This window comes from Amblyomma americanum, chromosome 1 (assembly GCF_052857255.1).
Source record: "Amblyomma americanum isolate KBUSLIRL-KWMA chromosome 1, ASM5285725v1, whole genome shotgun sequence".
In the NCBI taxonomy this organism is placed as follows: Eukaryota; Metazoa; Arthropoda; class Arachnida; order Ixodida; family Ixodidae; genus Amblyomma; species Amblyomma americanum.
The window spans coordinates 559859677-559885927 of NC_135497.1; the positions used below are offsets into that span (position 1 = coordinate 559859677).

Genomic DNA, 26251 nt, shown 5'->3' on the forward strand with positions numbered 1-26251 from the left:
CGTCACTGCCGCGCGTGATCCAAAGTGTGAGGTCGTCAGCATAAATGCTGTGATGCAGGTGGGGGATGTCGGCCAGTAGCTTCGGCAGGCCTATCAGTGCGACGTTAAAAAGCATCGGCGAAAGTACGGCGCCTTGCGGCGTGCCACGGTTTCCCGGAGAGATGATGGAAGGATCTCCCGTGCCGGCTTTAAGTTGCACTGTGCGGTCGGTGAGAAAGTTTCGGATGTACGCATACATGCGATGTCCGACACCGAGAGCTTGAAGTTGTTGAGGAATCGCTTCATGGAGGACGTTGTCGAATGCCACCGCAGCAGACTTAGCAGCATCGTTGCGTGTTATGCGAGTTGGTTGTTCATAGAGGATGGAAAGGGGACACACACACAGGCGCAGCAAAAAAAAAATGAGAAAAGGAAAAAAACTGCGCCTGTCCCCTTTCTGGTCGATGTTTGTTGCGTGCGCAATATTTCCATCGAATTAGCAGCAAGTATTTATAATTTGGCGAAAGCACCGGTTGCGCCAGTGCTTAATACGTATGTTCAGAGCAGCGCCAGGCGGTGGGGAAGTCGCGCGTTGGAGCACTCATGCGCGGTGCGACTGAAGGCGTGGGCTCCACCGGGGAGCCAAGCAAAAAAAAAGCGTTTTCTGGCGATTAGACAGTGTCGACAGGGCGAAGAGCGCAAAGGGCACATATTGAAGGCTGTTGGGGATCCCTGTGGAAAACATTTTTACCACCTCTGTTTTAGTTTGTAAATAGTGCTGGCTGCTAACAGCGGTGAAAGTACCTATGAGGTAACATTCTTAAATGCTTTAAAAAATTCCCAACAGACGCACCATGTGAGTTCTGAAAAAGAACGACTCCAGTTTGTTAAGTGCACAGTTTCAGTTATGAGAGCAGCTCCTCTTTACGGTATGGAATAATACTGATCTTCTATACCTACAAAGAAGCCAATGCTGCGGTTAGTTTTCAGGAAATCAATTGCCTCCTTAGAATTATAAACGGTCGTTGATGGTCACTTGTTTCAAAGATCTTCTTAGGAACTGACTTTTGTGCAACGGCCATTTTCACTCACTATAGTCCGAAACGGCGCCTCTGGTCTAACCAGGAAGCTTGTTTTACTGACCCCAACCCTCATGGACTATTTGTTTCCCTATCTGAATGACGGTATGCCCAGCCGGTCCTTTGGCCCGAGGTTTTATTCTACCGTTAGCACTCGGACAATCCCTTCACGCAATTAAGGGGTAAAATTTTTTCAGCACATTTCATTACGTTGTCCTGACAGTGCGCAAACACAGACGTAAGCATACGTGAGCTATAGTTGCATAAACAATGTTCATGTGACTAATCACTCGCCATATGGCCTCATGGAAATTCTTAGGATTCAAGCCTTGGGACTATGCCAAAGTATTTGGAGATAAAAACTAATTTTCCTGGCTCATTTTTTTCGCACAGTATACAATATTGGAGCAAGTTGCCACTAAACGTTCTAAACAGCTCATTATTTCGATAGAATTGGTTTTTGACGGCTGGTATTGTCAGAGGTATGTCACAATATCTATGTATTTTCGATTTGGCGTAGCTCTTTATTTCTGTATTTGCATTTTGAATCCTCAATAGTTGGTAGTTTGTATTTTGTGCTTTAATACCTGGGTTGGTCTTGTTAGCGTGTACATTATATTGCTTTCGCTTCTCAACGCATTGCTTAAGTTTCCGCCTCTCCTGCTTCGGCCTGCCGTAAAGGCCGTTTGGTATTTTTTAAATAAACAAAATATCGTTAATCATAACGCTGTTCTGGAGCGAACAGTTTTACTTCAATTGTAGGTCAGCTGACTGTTCAACAGCATGCCATTCGCTAAAAGCAAACCTATGTTCTCACAGCACAGTCGCCAGTAAAAAAAGGTTTGCACAGGGACGTCACCGGAGCAGTGAAAATCGCACCGCCTGGCTGGCGCGGCGCCGTGCTGTGCGAACACACCTGACACTTTTGTTATCGACGTGTTCGTAACCGCAGCGCCCATAGTCGCTATCTGGCGCTCTAGTGGCACGTCACTAGCGCTAATCTTTTTCGCTCGCCACTGTATATCAGCAAGTTGGAGGAGCTTGTAGCGATCTTGTCGTTTCTGAGAGCAGCGTAGAGCGGAGGGAGTTACTGCCTAGACGGATCAAATAGCCGTCGTTCTCAGGGCAGATATACTCTGTCCGAAGAAAGCAGTGCACTCCTTCCTTGCGGCGTTCATCATAGCCTTTGTTTCGCTTCGGGACTTTAAACCTCAAGATTGAAAAAAACAACAACTTTGTAGCTTCCCGGAAACATCGGCTGTGTGGCGGCTGAGAGTCTTCCAATAGCTGGGCGTTCTGGCGGCTGCCGGTCGTGCACTGGTCGTCTTTACCTTGGCTGACTGCCGGTGCTCAGCGAATAAGGGGCCTGCTATCAAAGCTGTTCTCGCGTTAGGTCGGCGGGTGATTGGCTGAAACTTTCGCTAGTGCACGGGAGCCCTGAGTTTTTAAGCGCGGGACAATTTGGTGCAGCAATTGGGCTCTGTGATTCACGAAAAGCTTCTTTCCGCCGTCCTCCTCTTCCCTTCTAAGATTTAACTCTGCCCCGTTGCGGACACTCCCACCTGATGCCCGAAAGGTTTACAAGAACGTTCGCGCTTTCCTGTTGTCAGCGGCGCTGCGAACGTGGGGACTGTTCGTGCGCTTTGGGCTCGCCGTGCGTCGCCACTCGGCTTCTGCAGAGTCTCGAATGAGGTTGATTTGGGGGTGTCTCGCGCACAACTCCATTGCCGTCACCGAAAATTATAATAAAGCCTGCTCTCTCCATTAGCTTCTCCCACTGAGCGTGCGCGCCCAACAGCCCGTTCACTCGCATTTGCGCAACGCATGCCTGCGCGAATCAATCTCATCCCCGGGAAGAATGTTTCGAAAATTGCCTCCTCCCGTACTGGCGGGGATCGAGCGATTTGCTGCAGGCGCGGGGCGGAAATGCGCTCGCATGCACCGTTGTGTGGGGAAGCACGTGTGCGCAGAATTCTGCCCCGAATATCCCAACTCGTATCAGCACGTCTCTGGGTATAGATACCAAATTTCGTATTGCGTGTTTTCTTAGTTCAAACGACGCTTAGACGTTTGTATGCATTGATCACCCCGTGGTATTCGCCTGTGACCGGTAAATAATATATAATGAATTTCTTCTTGATGAACTTTCGTTTTGAAGAACAGGACAGTGTTTGCGACGCGTAGTTGGTGTTTACGTCACATGAGGCATGAAAAAAAAAACGGAAATGTAACTGTTGATACGTCGTTTGTTGTCATCCCAGCTCTTGAAGCAGGCTGGCTTAAGTGTTGCAGTGAATTAGCACTAGGTACCAGCCATTGACTGCATTTTTTTTTCGTGCCTCACGTGACCTAACCACCAACTACATGTCACAGCCATCGTTTGGTTGATGAAACGGAAAGCGAAGCAGCACGAGAGAAGAAACTCCATTGAAGATTATTTACCGGTAGTAGGCGAATACCACGCAGTGATGCACGTACTCTGATGTCAAACGCATCATTTGAAAGGAGAAAGCACGCAACTCAAATTGAGTGCCTCTAGTCCTTTATTACCGATGCGACTGGTACGGCTCGGACTCCGTACAAGTGATTTCTTAATTTGTTCTAGAATATACCGCCATCTTCGCTTGCTTAATCACCCTCGCAGTGGCAGAAATAAAGTGGGTTAACACACCGTGCCTAACTCATTGGTGTAGAGCAAGTTACGATTCTTTCTTATTTTCCGCAACAGCAACGCCAAGATGAACGAGCGCCACTTTCTAAAGTGTTATACTTGCAAAGAAGAATGAGCTACGCATACATTTTTCAACATGCCCTCTGTGTTGACCTCTGCCCGAGAACGGACGTCTGTGAAGGGCAAATGAAATCAGTAGCTTTCTAGGGGTGTAGATTTAATATCACAGTAAAATGGATGGCAAAAATTAGGGGTATACTCCGCCTCAAGGGTGTCGCGTGATAGCGTCATTTCCTACTATCTTTCTTAATTAGCCCCTCTTTCTAATTACACACACTCGTTACCATACATCAGTAGGCATACTTCACCACAACACACGAGATCCTCTTTTAACTGAGGCGAGCGAGCGAGCCGCAGTGGCGTAAGCGTAACGAGTTTGACCCGAAATTAAGGGTCATAGGCTCGATTCCAGACTACATTACCGGAATTTTCTTTCCAGAGTGAATAATTTACTTTATATGATTATTACGTCATATTCCATGTCGTAATATCATACTGACCCCTCACAGTGACAATTTACCTCGAGTTTTAATCGTTCTCATTGCACAGATCAAAGTGTGACGTCACAACCTTCTCGACCAATCCTGAATTAGTGTGACAGTGGATACGGCTTTTCCTTCCGACGTCTACTCTAACGCTGTCACGTTATAAAAGCGGCCTGCCATCGCATGACGTTTGTCACCGTGTTGTCGGAGTTACTGCATAAATATGTACACGAAGCACCTGGACGCTTGAAGTGCGTTATAAAAGAGGCACCTGGGCTTTGGGGAGCTTAGTTGAAAGGAAGGACAAATAAAATAAAGCCTGTATCGGTACTCGCACCGAGAAGGTACAAGAGAGCAAAAAACAAAAACGAAATACAATTTTTGTACGGGGATCGTAGACGGTGGCAACCCGTCTTTTTCGCCAGGCACGTCACGGGTATGAATCGACACGGAAATTCTTAAATCCAATTTTCTCGCCAGTCTTAGCTGCCGCGCAAACGACAACATAGTCCGTTCATTTCTATTGGGAACAATAATTGTATCGAGTGTGCTTTTAATGCTTTCGGTCGGTGGTCGAAAGCGATTGCGCACCTTTGCTTAAAGAAACCCGTTTCTTCCTTTATCGTGGTTTAAAGATTCATTTTTGGCGAGCATCTTGGTTGCTCAATTCCGCGGCCAACTAAAATTTCTCAGTGGTCTGAGCTCAGCGAAGCTACGAAAACTGAACAGAAAGTAGTACGCCGAGTAATTTGCATCGAGCCTTGATTTGTTCTGGTGAAGATGCTTAATGGGAAGCTTCCAACTCAGGATCTTTGTGAAATGACGTCGCACAGTCAAGCAATGGAAGCTATAACAGCTTTGTACAACTCAAACGGTTGCTGAAGCTTTGAGGAAATAAAGATTCCAGCAATACACTTGCTCGAATTGAGGTTAACAGGTTTGCAGCGCGCCTTAATTTTGAGCGGCAGGTAAATCTTATCATGAGACCACAAGAAAGCGCAGGATTTCAAACTGGATTAGGAATCCCGCAGCAAATAAAAGAGAAAAAAAAACAGCGTGCATTTCGCGCTATTATGAGCTACAGCTCTCTTACTTGAAACGTTTCGTCCGTGTGCAATTGTTGCCATTTCAACAGTGGAATAAGAGCAATCGAATAGGAGCAAACAAAGAGACGAGAGAAATAAGAAAAGCTCAGTCGGAGCACAGTTTTTCTTCTTTTATATTTCCGCGTAAACTCAGTAGTCGTGTTGAATGCGTCATTATTTTTTGTCGGTTTCCTTCTCTGAATGCAGAGCTGGTGATGGGCGACATCGCCATGTCACGGGAGACGTACCGACGGCGAAGCCGGCAGGCCAAGCTTGTAGTCGGCTTCAACAATACGGACAGGGGCCCCAGGTTCCGCAGCAAACGGTGAGTGAGGAAAGTGCGTAGGTTTTCTGGCGAAGAAGAAACGAAGCAGTGATCGGACATCGCGACAGGGGACGCTTACGCGAGTCGAACATTGTAGGCGTACGTCATTAGTGAAGTCTTTTTTGCAAGGGGGGGATGGCTGTCGGCCGCTGCTAGGGAGTTATGAGGGATGGAGGTGTAGGTGCAGAGGCAGCTTATATTCGGTCATTTTCATAGCCTTCGGAGCTGCGCGCCGTAAGTCAGTCGACCTCTCTTACACTTAGAAGGGCTTTGGTGTAGGCCAGTTGGTATGACATCGTGAAGAGCAAAACCGCAAAACAGGACGGGACTGAGGCAGGCGACAACACAGGGCGGTACTGACAACTGAGCATTTATTGAAACACAGCAGAGCTTATAAGGATCAGTCGCGCGTGTAATCTGGAAAGCAAACATAAATCATAAAAAGAAGATGAAGCATCTTGATCTAGAAATGTTCTTTTGCGCAAATAAAACGACACACGAGAAAGGCGACACACACACACAAGCGCAATGTGTGTGTGTCGCCTTTCTCGTGTGTCGTTTTATTTGTGCAAAAGAACATTTCTAGATCAAGATGAACAACCAACTCGCCCAACAGGAAGTTTTAATGAAGATGAAGCATGTAGAAACAGTTCAATGGCAACCATGACGAAAACATTCAGTGCGGCGAAAGGAATGAAACCGAGCAAGAATGATACAACTAACCTGCGCCTAGCCGTTTCTTCGCAGAGCCGACCACAGGACCACCCCACATCGAAGAAGAAGTGGAGACCGGCCCTCCTCCCCCTCCCCCACCTCCACCCCCATGAAGCTCCTCATTTCTGCCGCAAGTCTAGGCCTATTTTATGCAGAAATAAAGACGTTAAAAAAAAACAACCTAGTGAAACGCTGAGAAAAAAGCTAACTCTTTCTGAAAAATAGACACAGAAGGCGTGCTGACACACTTATCGGGCTCCGATTCCAGGATGGCAACAGCCTCGACAATTTCCCTTTCCAACTGCCCCTTCTTCCTATTATCTCTGTACAATTAAGCTTAGGATAGCAGCCCTTACAACTGCGACAATGAACGGGCAGGGCAGGTCCTCCGGGCCTACTCAAGGAGCGCGCATGCTCTGCAGACGAATGTTTAAACATCTGCCAGTTTGTCCGATATAAAATCGACCACAGCTAAGGGGAATCTTGTAAACCACCCCCGTCGCGCATGAGACGTCTTTTTTCGAATGCCTCAAGCCGCAAACTACATGCGTTGAAGTCTGCTTCCTCACCAAATGAAAGAGTTTTGAGAGCTTGCAGGGCGTAGACATGACCACGTCAACGCCATATCTGCCTGAGATCTTCTTAAGATTGTGGGAAATACTGTGAAGATATGGTAAGGCAACACACTTATTTCGACTAGGTGGCTCATGGGAAAAGTTGTCTTCTTTTGCCGTCTGGCGAACCTTTTTGAGCAGCGATTCGGCCACAGATCTTAAAAGGGAGCTTGGAAAACTCGCCTTTTCGAGTTGCTCAAGGGAATGTACTGACAAGGGAATGCGTTCCTCCTCGTGGTGAGGATGCTGCTGCACGGTGCCTCGCGGGAAAGCAAACACAGGGGCTGCAGGGCAGGTCCCCACACTCCTCATGTGACAACACCGAGGGTGCGCTTGCGCACTCGTCTTCACCGGCCTCCCATATCGCAGAGGCTCCTTTTATTTCTCTTTCTTTCTTGTCTCTTGTACGAGTTAAAATTGTAGTCCGTTCAGAGCATGCGCATTGTGATTTGCGCAATGGGAGGCAAGGTTTCAAGGATTCGTTATTTTTCTAGGCTATTACTGTGCTCTTTTAACCTGGTGTTTAGACATCTGCCAGATGGACGTATGTAACTCATGCTGCATGACAAGGGAAGTTTATAGACTATGCCTATAACACATTCTACGAACTTTGCTTGGCGTGCGATACCTCACGTGTTAGCAACTTTTTCCTCACTTTATTCATTTCATGACAAAGGCTCACTAATTTCTGGGGTGCAGTAAACACTAGGGAAACATCATATCTGTTTGTTACCTTCTTCAAGGCGTGCGAAACATTATGTATATACGGAAAGACGACCACTCCGTTATCCTGCACTGTATACTCTTCTGCGGTCTTTTGCTATCCAGTAGCTTTTTGTAAGTTCTTTTCGGCCACAGACGTTATAAGCGCGTCAGGGTACCCACTCGTCCTTAGCCTACGAACTTACCTCTTGATGCTCTTGAGAAAGGCTTTGAAATGGCAGACATAGACAGGGAATTGCATCGAGCAGGCTTTGGCAGATGCTTTACACGGGATGGCATCCATTTTAGTGGAAGGCTAGAAGCCGAGATAGGCTGGCATCAGGCAGGCCGGGCAGTTGCTTGTTTAGGGGGTCCACTGCGGCTCACGGCGTAGGGGTGTAGAAGCAAAGTAGAAAGGGCAACAATTGCGGCTGAGACGAACGAAATGGCCACTAGGAGGTCCAGGAAGAAAACTACTAATCAGAAATTTAACACCAGGATCAGTTGTTACATGAAGATGCAAGGGGGTAGAAACAGAACGAAATGGTTAGAAATAGAACAGCAGTTAAAGGACGAAGAAGCAGGTGTGTACGCGCTTTTTCATTTCTGTTTTTTTTTTTCATTTTCCTTTTTTATCAAATTGGAATCTAGGTAAAAAAAATTACCAAGTTACTCCACTTCTAGCCTATTAGTGCGTTCGAATCAACAATGCAAACCTGGCCTTTCCTCCGCCGTGAATTTGTGCCTTTAAGCCTGATGTCTTCATCATCATTATTATGCGGCGCACATAGGCCGCCGCGGTGGCTGAGTGGTTATGGCGCTCGGCTGCTGGCCCGAAAGAAGCGGATTCGATCATGGCCGCGGCGGTCGAATTTCGATGGAGGCGAAATTCTGGAGGCCCGTGTACTGTGCGATGTCACTACCCCAGGTGGTCGAAATTTCCGGAGCCCTTCACTACGGCGCCCCTCATAGCCTGAGTCGCTTTTGGACGTTGAACCCCCATAAACCATAAACCATATGCGACGCACATCTCCGGGATCTAGAAGATCCACCGTTTTTTTTATGTGTACGTCTGGGAAAGGAGCAACAGAACAACAACGGAGAGGAAGGGAGGAGGGGTAGGTATGCTGATACATCAAGAAACAAATTGGCAAAGAATAAAGTCAACTTGCAAAGAACATGTCTGGGTATCAGGTGCATTGCCGGTAAAATCACATGGGTAGGCATAGTTTATAAAGGGACAAGGGACAAATGCAGGCAAGAAAACAAGGGTTTATTTAAGTGCCTCAGTGACGATATAAAGCAATTTGGAGACGATGCCGATATTTTTATGCTGGGTGACATGAATGGCCACATCGAGGATCTAGATAGATACACAGATTGTAACGGGAAGTTATTGCTAGACTTAATTACACCTAGTTATTGTAAATAAAGAAACTAAATGTGAGGCACAAATCACGTGCGTCGGCATCCCGTAACAGGCAATCGACCATTGACTACTGGCTTATGTTGCAGGGGATGTATAGCAAGCTCGCAATAAAGGAAATAGATGAAGAGGGAAGTACAGCCTGGGAAGTGATCATAGTAGTATTAAGCAAGCGTTGGGAGCCCTGATCAAAAGAAAAATGCAGAGAAGTTAAGAAGAGAGCGCAAAATTAAGGGACGAAATAGGCGCTAATAGCAGCCGGCATAGAGGAACCAATATAGAAACGCCCCATGGAAAAGTGGGATTATAATCATTTATAGTAGGATACAACTGAAAAAAAAACAGCAGTTAACACTGGGCCACGATCCGCGGCGTACTATATGACTCCGCTAGCCAGTCACAAAAGTAAACGAAACCAGTTTTTTAATGTTTGACTTTATTAAACAAGTCAGGTATCAAACTTTTAGAGCTCATAACTTTTTTTCTCGTGATTAGCTTGTTGTTTAGGTGAAAAGAGAAGTTTTAACAACGGACTACTTTTTGTTGTGGAGGAATTCTGTGCGCCGGTCCTAAATGTGGGCAGAGCTTCACTGCAGACTTACGTATCCGACTATAGAATTACTCATCAGTACAAAAATGAAGCAAGTAAATGAGTAAACCACTGGAGCGCGAAGCGGAAGCCTAGAAGCTGGTGGAATAAGGAAGTTAGGGAGGCTATCGAACAGCGATAGGTGGCTTCAAGGGAACACTAACAAGGAAAGAGCGCGAAGATATCTGAACAGGAAACAGGCCAAAAATGGGAATATTTTCGACAAAAGCAACACCTAGTCCAGGTCCTCGTCCAGGGTCAAATAAAGCAGTCCTCTGATGTCTGGATGGCTGAAGATCGCGATGCAACTTCACGGGGGGCTACGAAAATTCCGCAACCATATAAGCTGGCTGGGTAAAACGAATGAAAGAAAGGAGGAACAGATTCAAGATGCTGAGGGAGATTGTTTACAGGGAGACGACGCTGTGAACTACATAGCATTAGTTATAGCTGAGTAAATTAGACAGGACGATCGGGTAATCGCCCCAAATGAGAGAGCAACACAGGACAGCACAATAGAAAACAGCTTGCAACTGACGAATCTTAAGCGGAAAAAGGCGGAAGCAAATATTCCAAAATGCACAACCGCAGGGATGGACGAAATTCCAATCAAGATCATTAATGAACTTGGCCCTAGGAGCAAAGAAACGCTGATAAAATTATTGGAGACAGCCATAAGAAATAAGCAAATTCCGCGCAACTTGAGACAGAGTAAAACGAATGCGATTTATAAAGGGAAAGGCGATACGACCAACATAAAATCCTTCCGACTTATTACGATATCATCAGTTGTATACAGGCTCGCGATGCAGGCGGTGAAATTAAAAATGCAGTCATGGGTAGAAAGAAATAGAAAACTCAGAGAACTTCAGAACGGGTTCAGAAGTGGTAGGCGCTTAGATGATAGCCTGTTCGTGCTCACCCAGTGAATAGAAATAGCTAAGGCGGAAAACAGACCTCTCTATTTAGCCTTCCTGGACATAAGCGGTGTATCCGACAACGTGAACAGGAAACTCCTGTGGAACATTTTAAAAAATGAAGGTATCGGTCATGAGGTAACTGATTTCCTACAGGAAATCATCATCATCATCATCACCCTGACTACACCCACTGCAGGGCCTCTCCCATGTCTGTCCATTTAACCCTGTCCTTTGCCAGCTGCGCCCAGCCTATGCCTGCAATCTTCCTAATCTCATCCGCCCACCTAACCTTCTGCCGCCCCCTGCAACGCTTGCCTTCTCTTGGAATTCACTCCGTTACCCTTAAGGACCAGCGGTTATCTTGCCTCCGCGGTTCATGATCTGCTCAAGCCTATTTCTTCCTCTTGATTTCGACTAAGATGTAACTAACACGCGCTTGTTGCCTCACCCATTCTGCCCGCTTCCGGTCTCTTAACGTTACATCTATCATTTTTCTTTCCATGGCTCGATGCGTTGTTCTTAACTTAAGCTGAACCCTTTTCGTAAGCATCCACGTTTCTGCCCCATAGGTGAGTACCGGTAAGCTACAGCTGTTGTACACGTTTCTCTTGATGGATATTGGTTACCTGCTATTCATGATCTGAGAACCCGCCATATGCGCTCCACCGTATTCTTGGAATCGCAGCGCAAGCAGACAAGTAAACAGGGAGGACACAAACACACACTTGCGCTGTTTGTGTCCTCCCTGTTTCCTTGTCTGCTTGCGCTGCGATTCCATGATGTTCGATCACTACCAACTCGCCGAACAACATACCCTGCATAAGTTCAACCCTTTCTTATCCTTCTAGTTATTTCTCTCTCATGATCCGGATCAGCTGTCACTACCAGCCCTAAGTAGACGTATTCCTTTACAACCTCCAGGCTCTTGCTGTTAATTGTGAACTGCTGTTCTCTCGCTAGATTGCTGAACATTACTTTGGTTTTCTGCATGTTAATTTTTAGACCCACCGTACTGCTCTGTCTGTCTAACTAATTGATCATGATTTTCAGTTCATATCCAGAGTGACTTTGCAAGGCAATGTCATCAGGGAATCGCAGATTACTTAGGTATTCTCCATTAACTTTTATCCCCAACTGTACCCAATTCAGGCCTCGTAATACCGTCTGTAAGCAGGCGGTGAATAGCATTGGCGAGATCGTGTCTCCGCGTCTGACGCCCTTCCTTATTGGAATTTTATTGCTCACTTTATGGAGGACTATAGTAGCTCTGCAGTGCTATATATATCTCCCAGTATTTTGACATAAGGCTCTTCTATCGCTTGATTACGCAATGCCTGTATGACTGCTGAGGTTTCCACTGTGTCGAATGCTTTCTCGTAATCAATGAAGGCTATATATAGAGGTTGGTTATATTTCGCGCATTTCTCTATCACCTGATTGATAGTGTGAATATGATATATTGTGGAATATCCTTTACGAGAGCCTGCCTGATCATTTTGTTGATTAAACTCTAAGGTTGCGCGGACTCTATTAGCGATTACCTTAGTAAATACCTTGTAGGCAACGGACAGTAAGCTGATCGGTCTGTAGCTTTTCAACTCCTTGGCGTCTGCTTTCTTATGAATTGAGATTATATTAGCGTTCTTCCAAGCTTCTGGCACGGTCGAGGTCATAAGGCATTGCGTATACAGGGTGGCTAGTTTTTCTAGCAGAATCTCCCCTCCGTCTTTCAACAGATCTGCTGTTACCTGATCCTCACCAGCTGCCTATCCTCTTTGCATTGCTCCTAAGGCTTTCTTTATTTCCTCTTTCGTTACTGGCGGGATGACGCATTGCTGCGCGCTACTGCCTTTATCTTTAACGTTCTGATTACATTGGCTACTGTATAGATTTGTGTAGAACTGTTCGGATACTTTAACTATCTTGTCCATATTGCTAATGACATTGCCCTCCTTGTCTCTTCATGCATACATCTGGTTTTTTCGTATGCCTAGTTTCTTCACCTCTTTCAGGCTACCTCCGTTCTTTAGAGCATGCTCTATTCTCTCCATAATAAACTTCCTTATGTCGGCTACCTTCCGCTTATTCATTAACTTTGATAGCTCTGCTAGTTTTATTCTGTCTGTAGGGTTAGACGCGCTCATGCTTTGACGTTTCTTAATCAGATTTTTCGTCTGCTGAGATAGCGTGCCGGTATCTTGTCGAACCAACTTACGGCCTGCTTCTACTGTGCACTCCACAGGAAATATATCGAGAAAATAAAGTTGAAATAACATAAGAAGGAATTAAAGGTACGGTAAGTGTCGAGGTGCACAAAGGATTAGGAAAAGTTGTCCTCTATCACCTCTGCTGTTTATGCTTTATATTGTTACGTGGTCCAGGCGGGAACGACGCGAGAACGCCCGGGCACAGCACACAGGTCAAGAGCACAGGGCGGCCCGCACAGAGCACCAGGCACAGAGCACAGAATCCCAGAGCACGCGCGCCTCCGAGAGTCTTCATTCATCTCTTCTTCTATCCGTTGCATGGCCCCCAGTCGCAAAAAACACCGTCTCGGTGGAAATTAGGTAGGGGCAAGGGATTGCGACACGTAGGGCTTGAGGCGAGAGAGGTGGACAACGTCACTCTGAGATGCACCGGATGTGGTCTCCGGAAAGGCCGGGGCAATCTCGTAGGTGACGGCGGTAACCTGGCGGAGCACACGGTATGGGCCAACATAGCGGGACATTAGTTTTTCGCAAAGCCCGACACGGCGTGTGGGCGACCAAAGCAAGACGAGGGCTCCAGGGGAAAAAGTTACCATGCGGTGGCGGCGGTCGTAGTAGTCCTGCTGTGAGGCCTGCTAGGCTTGTAGGCGGGAGCGAGCCAGCTGGCGGGCGTGGTCGGCGCGGGCAATAGCGTCGTGGGTATATTCAGAAGGCGGGGAAGGAGATGTCGGAAGCAGCGTGTCCAAAGGTAATTGGGGTTCACGATCGTACAACAGATAGAACGGGGAGTAACCGGCAGTGTCATGACGAGAAGAATTTTAGGCGAAGGTCACGTATGGAAGGGCAATGTCCCAGTCCCGATGGTCCGGGGAAACGTACATTGCGAGCATATCCGTGAGAGTGCGGTTGAGGCGCTCTATAAGACCGTTGGTTTGGGGATGATAGGCGGTGGTCAGCTTATGTTTTGTTGAGCAGGAACGGAGAATGTCGTCGACAACTTTAGAGAGAAAGCAACGGCCGCGGTCGGTGAGAAGTTGGCGGGGTGCACCATGACGGAGGATGAGGTCGTAGAGAAGAAAATCGGCCACGTCGGTAGCAATACTGGTGGGGAGGGCCCGCGTGATGGCATAGCGAGTAGCATAATCTGTCGCAACGGCAATCCATTTGTTTCCGGAGGTGGACTCCGGAAACGGGCCCAAAATATCCAAGCCAACACGATAGAATGGTTCAGGGGGCACATCAACAGGCTGGAGCAAACCCGCGGAGAGCGTGGCGGGACGTTTCCGGCGCTGGCACTGGTCGCAGGCACGAACATAGCGGCGGACGGACTGGTAGAGACGGGGCCAAAAGAAGCGACGACGCACGCGAGCGTAAGTACGCGAGACACCCAGATGTCCAGCAGTGGGGAGGTCATGGAGCTCGTGGAGGACGTCGTTGCGCAGATGCTTCGGGACAACGAGCAGTAGGTCTGGGCCGGCGGGGTTCAGGCTTCTGCGGTAGAGTGTGTCATGATGAAGTACAAACCGGCGCAGGGCAGGGTCAGATGGAGAGGATCTGAGGCGGGAAATAATAGAGCGGAGCTCGATATCTCGTCGCTGCTCATCGCCAAGGTGAGTAAGAGCAGAGAGCGAGAAGAGGTCAGCGGCGGAGTCACTGCCAGAATGATCAGAAGAGTCAACGGGATATCGGGAGAGGCAATCAGCATCAGTGTGTAGCCTACCGGACTTATATACCACGGTATAGTCGTAGTCTTGGAGGTGGAAAGCCCAGCGACCTAGGCGGCCAGTAGGATATTTCAGTGATGAGAGCCAGCAGAGCGCATGGTGGTCGGTGACAACCGTAAAAGGGCGGCCGTACAAATATGGGAGGAATTTCCCAACCGCCCAGACAAGGGCTAAGCACTCACGTTCGGTAATTGAGTAATTGCGCTCCGGGGCGGAGAGGAGGCGGCTGGTGTAGGCGATGACACGGTGCTGTTCGGATTGCCTCTGAGAGAGAATAGCGCCGATGCCATAGCCACTGGCGTCTGTGCGGACTTCAGTGGGAGCTGTCACATCGAAGTGGGCCAGAACTGGCGTGGTAGTAAGCTTCAATATCAAGGTGGAAAACGCGTGTGCTTGGTCGGGTCCCCAGATGAAGGTGGCGTCCTTTTTCAGGAGGTCGGTGAGGGGGCGGGCGATGTCGGCGAAGCCTTCAACAAATCGACGAAAGTAGGAGCACAGCCCTAAGAAGCTGCGGACGTCGTTACAGGAACGTGGCTGAGGAAAGTTTTTAACGGCTAGGATCTTATCAGGGTCAGGGTGCACCCCCGTGTCGTCGACGACATGACCCAAGATGGCGAGTTGACGGCGCGCGAAACGGCACTTAGACGAGTTGAGCTGCAGGCCAGCATGACGAAAGAGGGAAAGGATCTGAGAAAGGTCAGTGAGGTGAGAGGAAAACGAGGGCGAAAAGACAATGACGTCATCGAGATAGCATTGGCAGGTGGACGACTTAAAAGCATTGCAAAAGAGCATCCATCATGCGTTCAAATGTGGCTGGTGCGTTGCATAATCCGAAAGGCATAACTTTGTATTGATAAAGGCCATCAGGAGTCACAAAAGCGGTTTTCTCACGGTCCTGTTCATCTACAGCAATTTGCCAGTAGCCGGAGCGAAGATCTATGGACGAGAAGAATTTGGCACCATGGATGCAGTCAAGCGCGTCATCGATACGCGGCAGGGGGTACACGTCCTTTTTAGTGATCTTATTCAGGTGGCGACAATCAATGCAAAAACGCCATGAGCCATCCTTTTTCCTGACAAGGACGACGGGTGAGGCCCAGGGACTGTGTGAGGGTTCGATATTGTTTTTTTCTAGCATTTTAGTAACTTCCGCATTGATTACTTGACGCTCGGCGTGAGAGACCCGGTAAGGGCGGCGGCGGATGGGAGGGGCATCGCCTGTTTCAATGCGGTGCCTGACGGCGAGAGTTTGACCCAGCGTGGTGTTGTTCACGTCAAAAATATCCGAAAAAGATTCGAGAAGGGCACGAAGCTTGGCAGTTTGGCCGGGATGGAGGTCGGTAGCATCATAGTTGTGAAGGTGTCGGTCGACAGAAGAGACTGCCTGCGCGGTGCGGCGGTTTCTGGAACTGGGGTAGCGGGCAACGTAGCCACGTGGCAAGGAGCGAGAGGGGATAGCGTAGCGACGCAGATGCCGGACGGTAGCACTTGAGAAGTGAGGCCGAAGTGGAGGAGAGGCAGAGAGAGGGCGTTGGCTTGGACGGTGGCAATGGTATGAGGTAGGGCAACGTTACGGGTCAGGAGGAGGTCAAGATTGGGTGTAACGAGATAGTCGCCATCGGGAACTGGGCGAGATGGGGTCAATGGAACAAAAGAGGCGGTTCGGGATGACAGGCGAGCATATGCGGTACTGAACAGTCACAGTGATACATCAAGTGGGTCTGAATCCAGCACTGGAAGGGCGAGGTGTAGAACACCCTCCGAGCAGTCAATGAGGGCGGAATGGTCAGTCAAAAAATCTAAGCCGAGGATAAGGTCATGGGCACAGGTGGTCAGCACGGTGAACTGAACTGGTATACTCTGGCCGGCAATAATAACGCGGGCGGTACACATACCGTCCACAGCAGGCGTGCCACCATCCGCGACACACACACGGGACGTTGCAGGCGTGATGACTTATCGGAGGCGACGGCGGAGGGCAGCACTCATCACTGATACATGAGCACCGGTGTCAATCAGGGCGCGCACAGGAACACGGTCGATAGTGACGTTCAGAAGATTAGGTCGAGTGGTCGAGAGAGGACTTGTAGTCCGGGTCGTTGATGCAGCGTCACCTCCGGGAGCTGCATCACTTAGTTTTCCAATTGGGAGCGGCTGCGAGAAGGCGACTGGGCGGAACGAGAGCGGCGGCCCTGCGGGGACGGAGAGCGGGAGAATCGGCGTGGAGGGGGTACGGCTGGTGCAGACGGTTCGGACGGGGCGCGGGTCGAGAAGTTGTGGGATGAGGCGGGACTGTAGAAGGAGGGGAAGACGTTGCGGGGCGTTGAAGACCATGGACTGCGGCAATGACGGGCGATGTGGCCAATGCGAGAGCACCGGAAGCAAATGGGACGGTCGTCCGCCGTGCGCCAGTCATTGGGATGGCGGGAACGGGGCAGAGAATAATAGGTGCGACGAAAAGCACAGGGAGGGGGCTGGGGGGTGTCCGGGCTTCTGATGGCGCACACTGCCGCAGCGAGGTTCAGATGAGCGAGTTCCTGCCGGATGACGGCCTGAATCAGCGACACAGCGGGCAGGGTTGTATCAGGGACGGAGGGCGGGGATATCACAGGTGCGAGGGCCTCCAGTTCACGTCGGACGATCCGGGAGACTGAATCGGTGACGGCAGGGGCGTCCGAGGGCGTGCGGGATGGTGATCGGTGGTCCTCACAGGAAGATGTCGCGGCCGCGTTGGGAAGACGAGAAAACGACGGCGAAATCCGGCGGCCTTTGACTTGCTCAAATCGACGGCACTGGTTTATGATGGAGTCAATTGAGGTACAGTCTTTGCAAACAAGCAAGTGGAACGCATCGTCGGCAATGCCTTTGAGCACGTGGCCCACTTTATCGGTCTCACTCATTGCGGCGTCGACCTTGTGACAAAACGCCAAGATGTCCTGAATGTAGGCCACGTAGATCTCGGTAGATGATTGTGCTCGAGTAGCCAGCTGTTTCTTGGCGGCGAGCTGGCGGTCATCAGGTCTACCGAATAGCGTCTTCAACTTTTCCTTAAAGGTGTCCCAACTTGTTAGCTCTTCCTTGTGGGTCTCGTACCATACGCGCGCCGTGCCATTGAGGTAAAAGATGACGTGCGCGAGCATTAGCGTAGGGTCCCACCTGTTGTAGTTGCTGACACGCTCGTAGAGGTTAATCCAGTCTTCGACGTCCGAGCCATCTGTGCCGGAAAACGTGCCGGGGTCGCGAGGAGGAGCCATGATGACGAAAGAAGGGGTAGTGGGGGCAGTGGGGCTCCTTGACCGGCCGGGTGGAGCCATGGTGGTAGTCCCGGCCTGACGAGTACTACGAAGCTGCGTGGTGGGCGCAGCGTAAAATCCGCACCTCCGCCATAGATGTTACGTGGTCCAGGCGGGAACGACGCGAGAACGCCCGGGCACAGCACACAGGTCAAGAGCACAGGGCGGCCCGCACAGAGCACCAGGCACAGAGCACAGAATCCCAGAGCACGCGCGCCTCCGAGAGTCTTCATTCATCTCTTCTTCTATCCGTTGCAATATGATAAATATCGAAAGAAGGCTACAAGGAAGCAATCTAGGTTATAATCTCTCGTACAGATTAGGTGGAAAGGTCGTTGAGCAACGGCTACCGGGTTTAATGTATGCGTGGTAGAGTCGTAGTTAGGCCTAAGGCTCTTCGGGGCTGCCTGCACCACTTCAGAAGAGACACGACCGCCGGACCGTGGGGCTGAGAGGCGGCGCACTTTGCTGCCCACCCGTTTTTTAACCTCGCTCGAACTGAGCAGTCTCTTTCAACTGAAGAGAGGGCTTTGTTCACTCGAACTTTGCCTTTGCAGTGCCACCGACACGCCTTGCTAGCGAGTTAAACATTGCGCCACGAGGCTCTTGCCGACGCAGTTTTCCCTACCGTTACCTACGTTAAAGGCTTGCTGAGAGCGTTTCGGCAACCTGGCCGATACAATGGAGCCACTCATTCGTGCTGTCCTTTGCACATAGTCTCGCTGCTGCAACGGAGCCGCCTATATCCTGTTCGCCGCATCCATCCGCTACAGCTGTGGCGAGACCAGTCAGCAGTCACCTCCGGCTGCTGTTACCCTGGAGACTACTGCAGAATCATGGCCTGCAGTTTTCAACCGGCCTGCTATTCGCGAGCCTTCGGACACGTAGTCCATGGGCCATACGAGTCGTCCTAGCGGAGACCTTCACGCCGCCTTCGGAAAACCGCGGAAGTCTGCGTGGACGCTGTCGGCGTGACCTCCGTTGGAAGACCTGCCTCAAGTGCATGAATACCAGGAGACTCCTTCATAGCATGTACTTTCAGGCGTGTAGGTCTTTGTAAGGTTGGGGGGATTCTGTACTTTCTCCTACGACGTCCCTTTTTGTTTGCTTTCCCGCGATGCACCCTGCAGGAGCCTAGCCTCGAGGATGGGCGCACTCCGTGAATATCCCTAGTTAGTTACCGTAACTAACAAGTGAGGGCACCGGCGTCGCTGCGACACGAGCGCCACGGACGGTGTGACTGCTGCGCGCGCGCGGGGGGGAGACGACACACTTTTTTCGGCTGGGCAACGCGGCGGGTACGAACTGCTCGGCGAGCGCTCTTCGCCAACGGGGCGAGGAAGTTGCGGGGAGAGCGTTCTCCCGCATTTCGTCCCGTCCGACTGTGGAGTATCACCCTTGACCTAGCGTGGGCGAACGTTAGTTCGTAACCGTGCTGGTGAGTCGGACGACCTTGATTCATTAGCGTACCTTGTTGCTAGCCGGCGTTATTGTTGTTGTAGCAATAAATGCCTGTTTGTGTCAGCCAGAGTGTCGTTCCTTTGTTTCCCTCGGAGCAAGGCCCGCTGTGGTCGGCGTGCGCTCGGTAGTATACGCGGGGGTGCGGCGGTATTGAACGGTGTCAGCTGCGATTAGGCGGAGAAAAAGTATTTAAAAAAGCTCTGTTAAAACCCCACAAGGGACATAGACGGAAGGAACGAGCAAGACAAGACAGTCGGTAGTCGGCGCTCGTCTCGTCTTGCTCTTTCTTTCCGTCCGTGTCGTTTTCGCGCCACGTTAAGTTCAAAGGTTTCGATCTTGGAAAGCCCGAGAGGGTAAGTGCACGACATAGCCGCGTGAACAAGCTGTTCCGCCGCCGAAACCATGACAGCGTGCTGTCAGTTGCTGGTGGCTTCGCCTGCGTGTGTAGCGAGACGCATTGCTCATAAGGTGTGCGGTGATTATTAACAGAAGCGCCCGAGACTGATTCAGGAATGGAAAAGAAGGGCGGCTTGCGCTCCTGCATACCGTTTCTGTAGGTTATGCAGCGCACAGCCGTACGAGCGGACGCTTACCGTCAGTTCGCCTATTGCATGCTGTCTTGGAGCTACTGTTGAACTTCGCTCCGGGAAGCAGGGTTTTCGTGGACCATATGCAGAATATTCGGAGTAAAGCATTTGCGCACCCCCGCTATTGGGTCTAAGCTCATGGCTTCGGGACAGCTCAAAGACGCTTGCACGTGACCCGCGGGTAACGAACGCGTACAAGGAAATACATCGTGAATGAAAAAAGAAGAAATAGCCTGCCTGTCTAGGGCTTTCATTTCAATGACGAAGTAGTTTTCAAAGTGGCCGCTTTAGGCCACTTGACTTTCTACAGACCAATTTCGAATACACAGCAGAGCTGATGGTGCAGAGAAGCTCTGGCGCTGGAAAGTGACGCGCGTCTGTGGTGCCCTATATCTGCATGTGCCGGTAGCTTTGCTCAGTTCGCGAATAATTCCTGTCTGCGCGCACGCAGGCGGCGACATCGACACCGTGAGCGCGCGGGCAAGAACCGCCGACGTGTCCGCGCCGCCACTGCGAGGCCCGAGAGGCTCTGGGACCACGCCGTCATCCCCTACGAGATCGAGTCGAACTTCAGCGGTGAGCATGGCAGCTTTTTTTAAATGCTCTTTTCCAGGCTTCTTGAACCACTCGCACGTGTCCGACGTGGTTGATGCTGTGCAGCTCAGCGTGTGCACCTCAGGATTTCACCCTGACAGGCATTTTATAGCGGCGTTGGCTGCACAGCCGTGTGCAATGGAGCTGACAGTTATATGCCTCACCAGTGTTATTTATCTCTCATGTTGTGCTGCTGCCAAGGCGTTGTTATGTTGCCGCCCAGCTGTCTGTAACGCCGACCAGGCACGGTATAAGATATCGCAGTTTCGAGTATTGTACGGTGAGCGCGAGTACGTTCGATGTTTCCTTTTCATTTCGCTGTTTAGTCGTGAAGCTGTCGAATGGCTAAGGTTCCTGCAAGTGACCAATTGCGGCATAATGGCGTTGATGGTTGGGCGCTCCCAGTCAAAACACACTACAGGATTCTAAGACAGAAAATTTCTGTAGTCTCTAGTCTTGTCATATTTTGGGCATGTCTTGTGTAGTCTGTCTTGTCTTCTGTAGTCTGTCTTGTCTTTTGTAGTCGGTCCTGTCTTCTGTAGTCTGTCTTGACTTCTGTAGTCTGTCTTGTCTTTTGTAGTCGGTCCTGTCTTCTGTAGTCTGTCTTGTCTTTTATAGTCTGTCTTGTGTAGTCTGTCTTGTCTTCTGTAGTTTGCTTTGTCTTCTGTAGTGTGTGTGGTGTAGTGCTCGTACACTGTGTAACAGTCGTTACTGTGTCACCTGTCAATTAACAAAGGATTTGTGTTCTGGAGTAGGCAATGCACAAAAATGCACAGCTTGTTAATGGTTGCCTGTCATTTCAGAGTAATTCGTACACAAAACCACTAGAATTGAAATGAAAATGATCAATTTTTATTTACTGTTTCGTGCTTTTTTTCGAGCTTGCTGATGCATGCTGTCCAGCGTTGTCCTGGCCGCAGGTTCCTAGATACATTGCCCATGAGCCAACAAAAGTGGTCTTTGTCTTGGCTGAAAAAAAGAAAAAATAGAGATCACCGCTGCTACCTGCACAAAAAAAAATGTGAAAGCGTTGACGCCTCCTCGACACTGGTCGCCTTTCAAATTTGGCGCCATGGTTGTTTTCTCGTTCACTTGATTGGTTATCAATTAACTCTTCTTTTACCCTCATTTCATCCCAGCAACGATTTCGAGTTTTCAAATTTTCCTCCATGCATCGTTTCTGCCCACTCACTGAATACCCGCTCAGTCTAATTGCCTTCTCATTCATTGCCTTTTGATTCTCAATAATTACCTAATTGCCTCTAATTTATCATTATTTTTGCTATCTCCTGGTTACGTATAGGTCACTTATCACTGGTCACATGATTGCTCATTTCGAGTTTTCAAACTTGGCGCCAAGCTTTGGCTTTGTCCATACTTCCAGTTTTTCAAACTTGGCGCTACGTTGTAGTTCCACCTACTTTCAGCGTTTCAGCCATTGATGCGAATGGTGTAACGTGACTATTTTGCGTGTGAACGCCACAAGTGAACACTTTTCGGTCAATATGTTCAGGCCCTGCAAGCGAAGATAAGATGTCAATATCGATGCCGCTTTTTGAAGTCTTTCACGAACTTGAGGACGGGTAACCCCTGATGCCCAAATACAGATGTCGTCTGCATATACCGAGATCTGAGCAGATTGTGGCAATACGTCGACCAGGCCGATAAGAGCAAGGTTGAAGAGAACTGGGCTCAGCACTCCACCCTGAGGGACTCCGCGTGAATTTCGGTTTAAGGATGATGGTCCGTCCGCAGTTAGGACAAAAAACGACCTCTCTAATAAATAGCTGCGTATCCAGCTAGAACGTGCGGCCTCCGATCTCAGCAGCTTCCATTGCGTCCAAAATGGCCTGATGCGTTACGTTGTCGTACGCTCCCTTGATATCCAAAAACAATGCCACGGTCAATCTTTTCAAACTTTTGCTGTGGTGCACCGACGTTACAAGGTCGACCACGTTGTCGATAGAAGGGCGGCCCCGTCGGAACCCAGACATGAAGGTTGGATAAATCTGATATCGCTCCAAGTACCATTCCTCGCGTGTGAGCAGCATTCTTTCCATGACTTTGCCGACGCAGCTGGCGAGTGCAATTGGACGGTATGATGAAAGGTCGAGCGGTGATTTCCCCGGCTTAAGAAGTGGAACCAGACGACTGGTCTTCCAATCATGAGGAACTATGCCAGCAGTCCATGACTTGTTATAAGTGTCCAAAAGAGCCCGTCCAGCTTCTTGGCCAAGGTTGGCAAGTGCGGAGTACGTCACACCATCGGGCCCTGGTGATCAGCCTCTTGTGTAGTTTCTGCATGCTTGTTTGGAGTCCGTTACTATTGTGAGGTTTTGTCCTTTTGCGTTGCCGTGCGATATTGCCAGAGCAATGACGGCCACTTCAGCAGCCTCTATGCTTGGGTTGTTTATCGTTGCGCTGGTTATTTCTTTCCCTCCTTCGTCTGTTACAACGGCGATCGTTTTGCGTTGGTATCGGACTTTGCTGCGTCCGTGTAGACTACGCTGGGATTGTCGCTGAATTCCCTGCTGAGTGCTCGGACTCTGGCTTGTCGTCTTTCATGGCGTATATTGGGGCCCATGTGCCTAGCTATGGGTCTTACCCGGATGTTGCTTCTGTTTTCATTATTAATCTTTTCCTTGTCTTTTTGTGTTCCCAGGGGTAGACCTAATTTCCCCATTAGGTGTCTTCCCGTTCTGATTTGAGTGAGTCTGTTTAGTTGCGCACTACACTGCGCTTCTCGTAGTTCGTCGAAGCTGTTCGATACTCCAAGTGCCATTAGCTTTTCGGTTGATGTTGACATTGGAAGATTGAGCGCCGTTTTGTATGCTTTGCGTGGTATGGTGTTGATTTTTTTTTATTTATTGATACTGCAGGCCAATAAACTGGCCCTAGCAGGAGGGGCAATACAGTAAAAAGTGTGACAATGCAAAACAACAATAAACACTAACGAAAAATAATGCTGGGTGTAGCAGTGTTACTCAATGAATACGCTCTGGCACCAGCACAATAACGAACAAAACATGAAGAGTGGCACATGTGAAATAACAAACAGGCGGGCAATTTTTACTCAGAACAACAGAACTGTTTCTGGGGGGAAAAAAAAGGCATCACAAAGTGAAGGAGTTAGGAAAACATAACAGATTGTGAACACTGGTTTTGTTTCAGTTAGTTTATGGAAGAAAGATGTTTTTCCAGCTCTTCTGCAAAGTTTTGTGACTGCAATACATCGACAGGTATAGAATTCCATTCATGTATAGTACGCGGAAAGAAACTATTCATATGGGATTTTGGTTTAGAAAATATTGGCGTAAGTGAAAGGTTATGTCTGTGTCTTGTCTGGCGTGAACTTAGAGGTTTTACGCAATGAGGCTGCTGAAGTGCGCTTTTTCTATTTATAATGTTATGTAAAAATTGGAGACGACTTATCTTCCGCCTGTTTTCCAGCGTACTGATTTTATTTGCAAGCATTATTAAAGACGGAGAATCCTCTCTTTTATATTTACTAAAGATGAATCTGATAGCCTTCCTTTGAACACGCTCTAAATTCATTATATTCTTTTTAGTATGAGGATCCCATACAACTGCTGCATACTCCAGTTTGGAACGGACAAATGTGTTGTATGCTAACATTTTGGTATTTGCAGGTGCATTTCTAAGTTTCCTTTTCAAGAACCATAATTTGCGCAATGCTGCTGAACATGTAATGGAAATATGGTTTGACCAAGAGAGTTTACTGTTGAATGTGAGACCCAAATACTTGTTTTTTTCAACCTCAGATATTATTGTGTTGTTAAGTACATAAGAAAATACACTAGGTTCTTTTTTCCGTGTGACTCGCAGCAAAACTGTTTTGTTTACATTGATTTCCATGCACCAAAGTTCACACCAATCACGGATAGCATTAACTGATTCCTGTAAGTAATTGCTGTCGTTCCTGGAAACAATTTTTCTAAAAATGACACAGTCATCCGCAAATAAATTAACATGGACATCATCAGGAATTACGTCGACTATATCATTAATATAGATCAAAAATAAAAGTGGTCCTAATACGCTGCCTTGCGGTACACCAGAAGTTACCTGACGGATATTGGAAGTACATTTGTTTATTTCAACAAATTGCTGTCTATGGCGGAGGTAGGCCTGGATCCATGTTATAATATTTGTAGGAAGACCAATGCGCTCTAGTTTGTGGAGTAATTTTCCATGGGGAACCTTATCGAATGCTTTACTAAAATCAAAAAAGAGCATATCGACTTGCCCGGACGTGTCAAGCACCTGAGAGATTTCATGAACAACTGACACAAGTTGAGTTGTTGTCGACAGTCCCTTTCGAAACCCATGTTGAAATGGAGAGAGGACATTATGGTCTGTCAAAAACTGACGAATAAAGCCTGCGACAATGTGCTCTAATAATTTGCTGCAAGTGGTCGTTATAGAAATGGGACGATAGTTCGATACTGTAAGATGGTCACCCTTTTTATGAATTGGAACAACTCTTGCGGTACGCCAGTCAGATGGTATTTCTCCTAATTGTAATGATAATTTGAAAAAGTCAGTTAAAAAAACGCATATCTGTTCCGCATACCTTCGTAAAAAAGCATTTGGTATATTATCCGGCCCGGCAGATTTCCTGACATCAATTTTTAAGAGCATATCCAAAACACCTTGCCTGGAAATCACAATGTCATGTACAAAAGACCTATCATTGTTATGATGTTCAAATTCATCCAGGTCAGAAAACACACTCCAAAAATAATCATTGAAGTGTTCGGCAATACTGGAAGCGTCTTCAATTATTTCATCATTAACCTTAATTTTATGAATTGCCTGTTTAGATTGACCTAAAAAACGCCAAAACTTCTGTGGGGCATGTGAAATAAAATCAACAAGATCATGACTGAAAAACTTATCTCGGGCTGCTTTCACTTTTGTTAGTAATTCAGTTTTCAATTTTTTGGAAGACAAACTCTGCCTGCTATGTTTCTTCATTCGCTTTAGTTTTCGCTTAGTTTGGATAATATCTCTGTTTATCCACGGGTTTGATGGAGGTTTCTTGACACTTCTCAGTGGAATGAATCTGTTAATGCAATAAGAGGCTATGTCCCTGAACTTTTGCCATGAAAGCTCGACATCATCATGGACAACATTTAGGTATAGGTCTAAGTAATCGATGATTGATGTATCATCTGCTTTAGCATAGTCCCTAACCTTAAATCGTTCGCGTTGTTTTCTTCTATTCACGTTGATTGTTGATGAAAAAGAAATTAATTTGTGGTCTGAAATGCCTGCATCAATTTCAGCGGTTCCTTCATGGAAAATTTCACTGAGGAATAAGAGGTCTAGAATATTGTCTCCTCTGGTAGAAACAGTAATAACCTGTTCAAGACTAAAAGTTAGCATCATATCAATGAGTATATCACAGGAAGGACTGTGCCCATAGCTCCAGTTATTCCATTTTATTTGAGGAAGATTAAAATCACCAGTTATAATTAAGTTTTTTCCTCTGAATTTCAAAAGGTGATCATATAATTTCTGCATAAAGTGATCATCAGCATTTGGTGCGCGGTACACAGAACATAGTATGAATGAAAAACCCCAGACAGAGACATTCAAAAACAAGCTTTCGGGGTTATCAATCTGATCTAGTTCTCCTATATCAACACTATTTTTTGCTATAACTGCGACGCCACCACCTCGGGAGAATCTATCTCTTCTAAACAGTTGGTA

The 26251-nt window shown here is 48.1% G+C and overlaps 1 protein-coding gene and 1 long non-coding RNA gene across 7 annotated transcripts in view; one reads left to right on the top strand and one right to left on the bottom strand.

The window, feature by feature from the left end:
* The window catches only part of LOC144116373 (protein tolkin-like), a 1150388-nt gene that overhangs the window by 617852 nt on the left and 506285 nt on the right, over positions 1 to 26251 (top strand). For all 3 annotated transcript variants that reach the window (XM_077651146.1, XM_077651147.1, XM_077651145.1), the window contains exons 3-4: positions 5567 to 5684; positions 20373 to 20497. In XM_077651146.1, coding sequence (XP_077507272.1) covers positions 5567 to 5684; positions 20373 to 20497 — 243 coding nt within the window. The remainder of the gene's footprint in view (positions 1 to 5566; positions 5685 to 20372; positions 20498 to 26251) is intronic.
* The window catches only part of LOC144116374 (uncharacterized), a 158011-nt gene continuing 153112 nt past the window's right edge, over positions 21353 to 26251 (bottom strand). For all 4 annotated transcript variants that reach the window (XR_013311856.1, XR_013311857.1, XR_013311854.1 and 1 more), the window contains one exon: positions 21353 to 21484. This is a non-coding gene — a long non-coding RNA (uncharacterized LOC144116374). The remainder of the gene's footprint in view (positions 21485 to 26251) is intronic.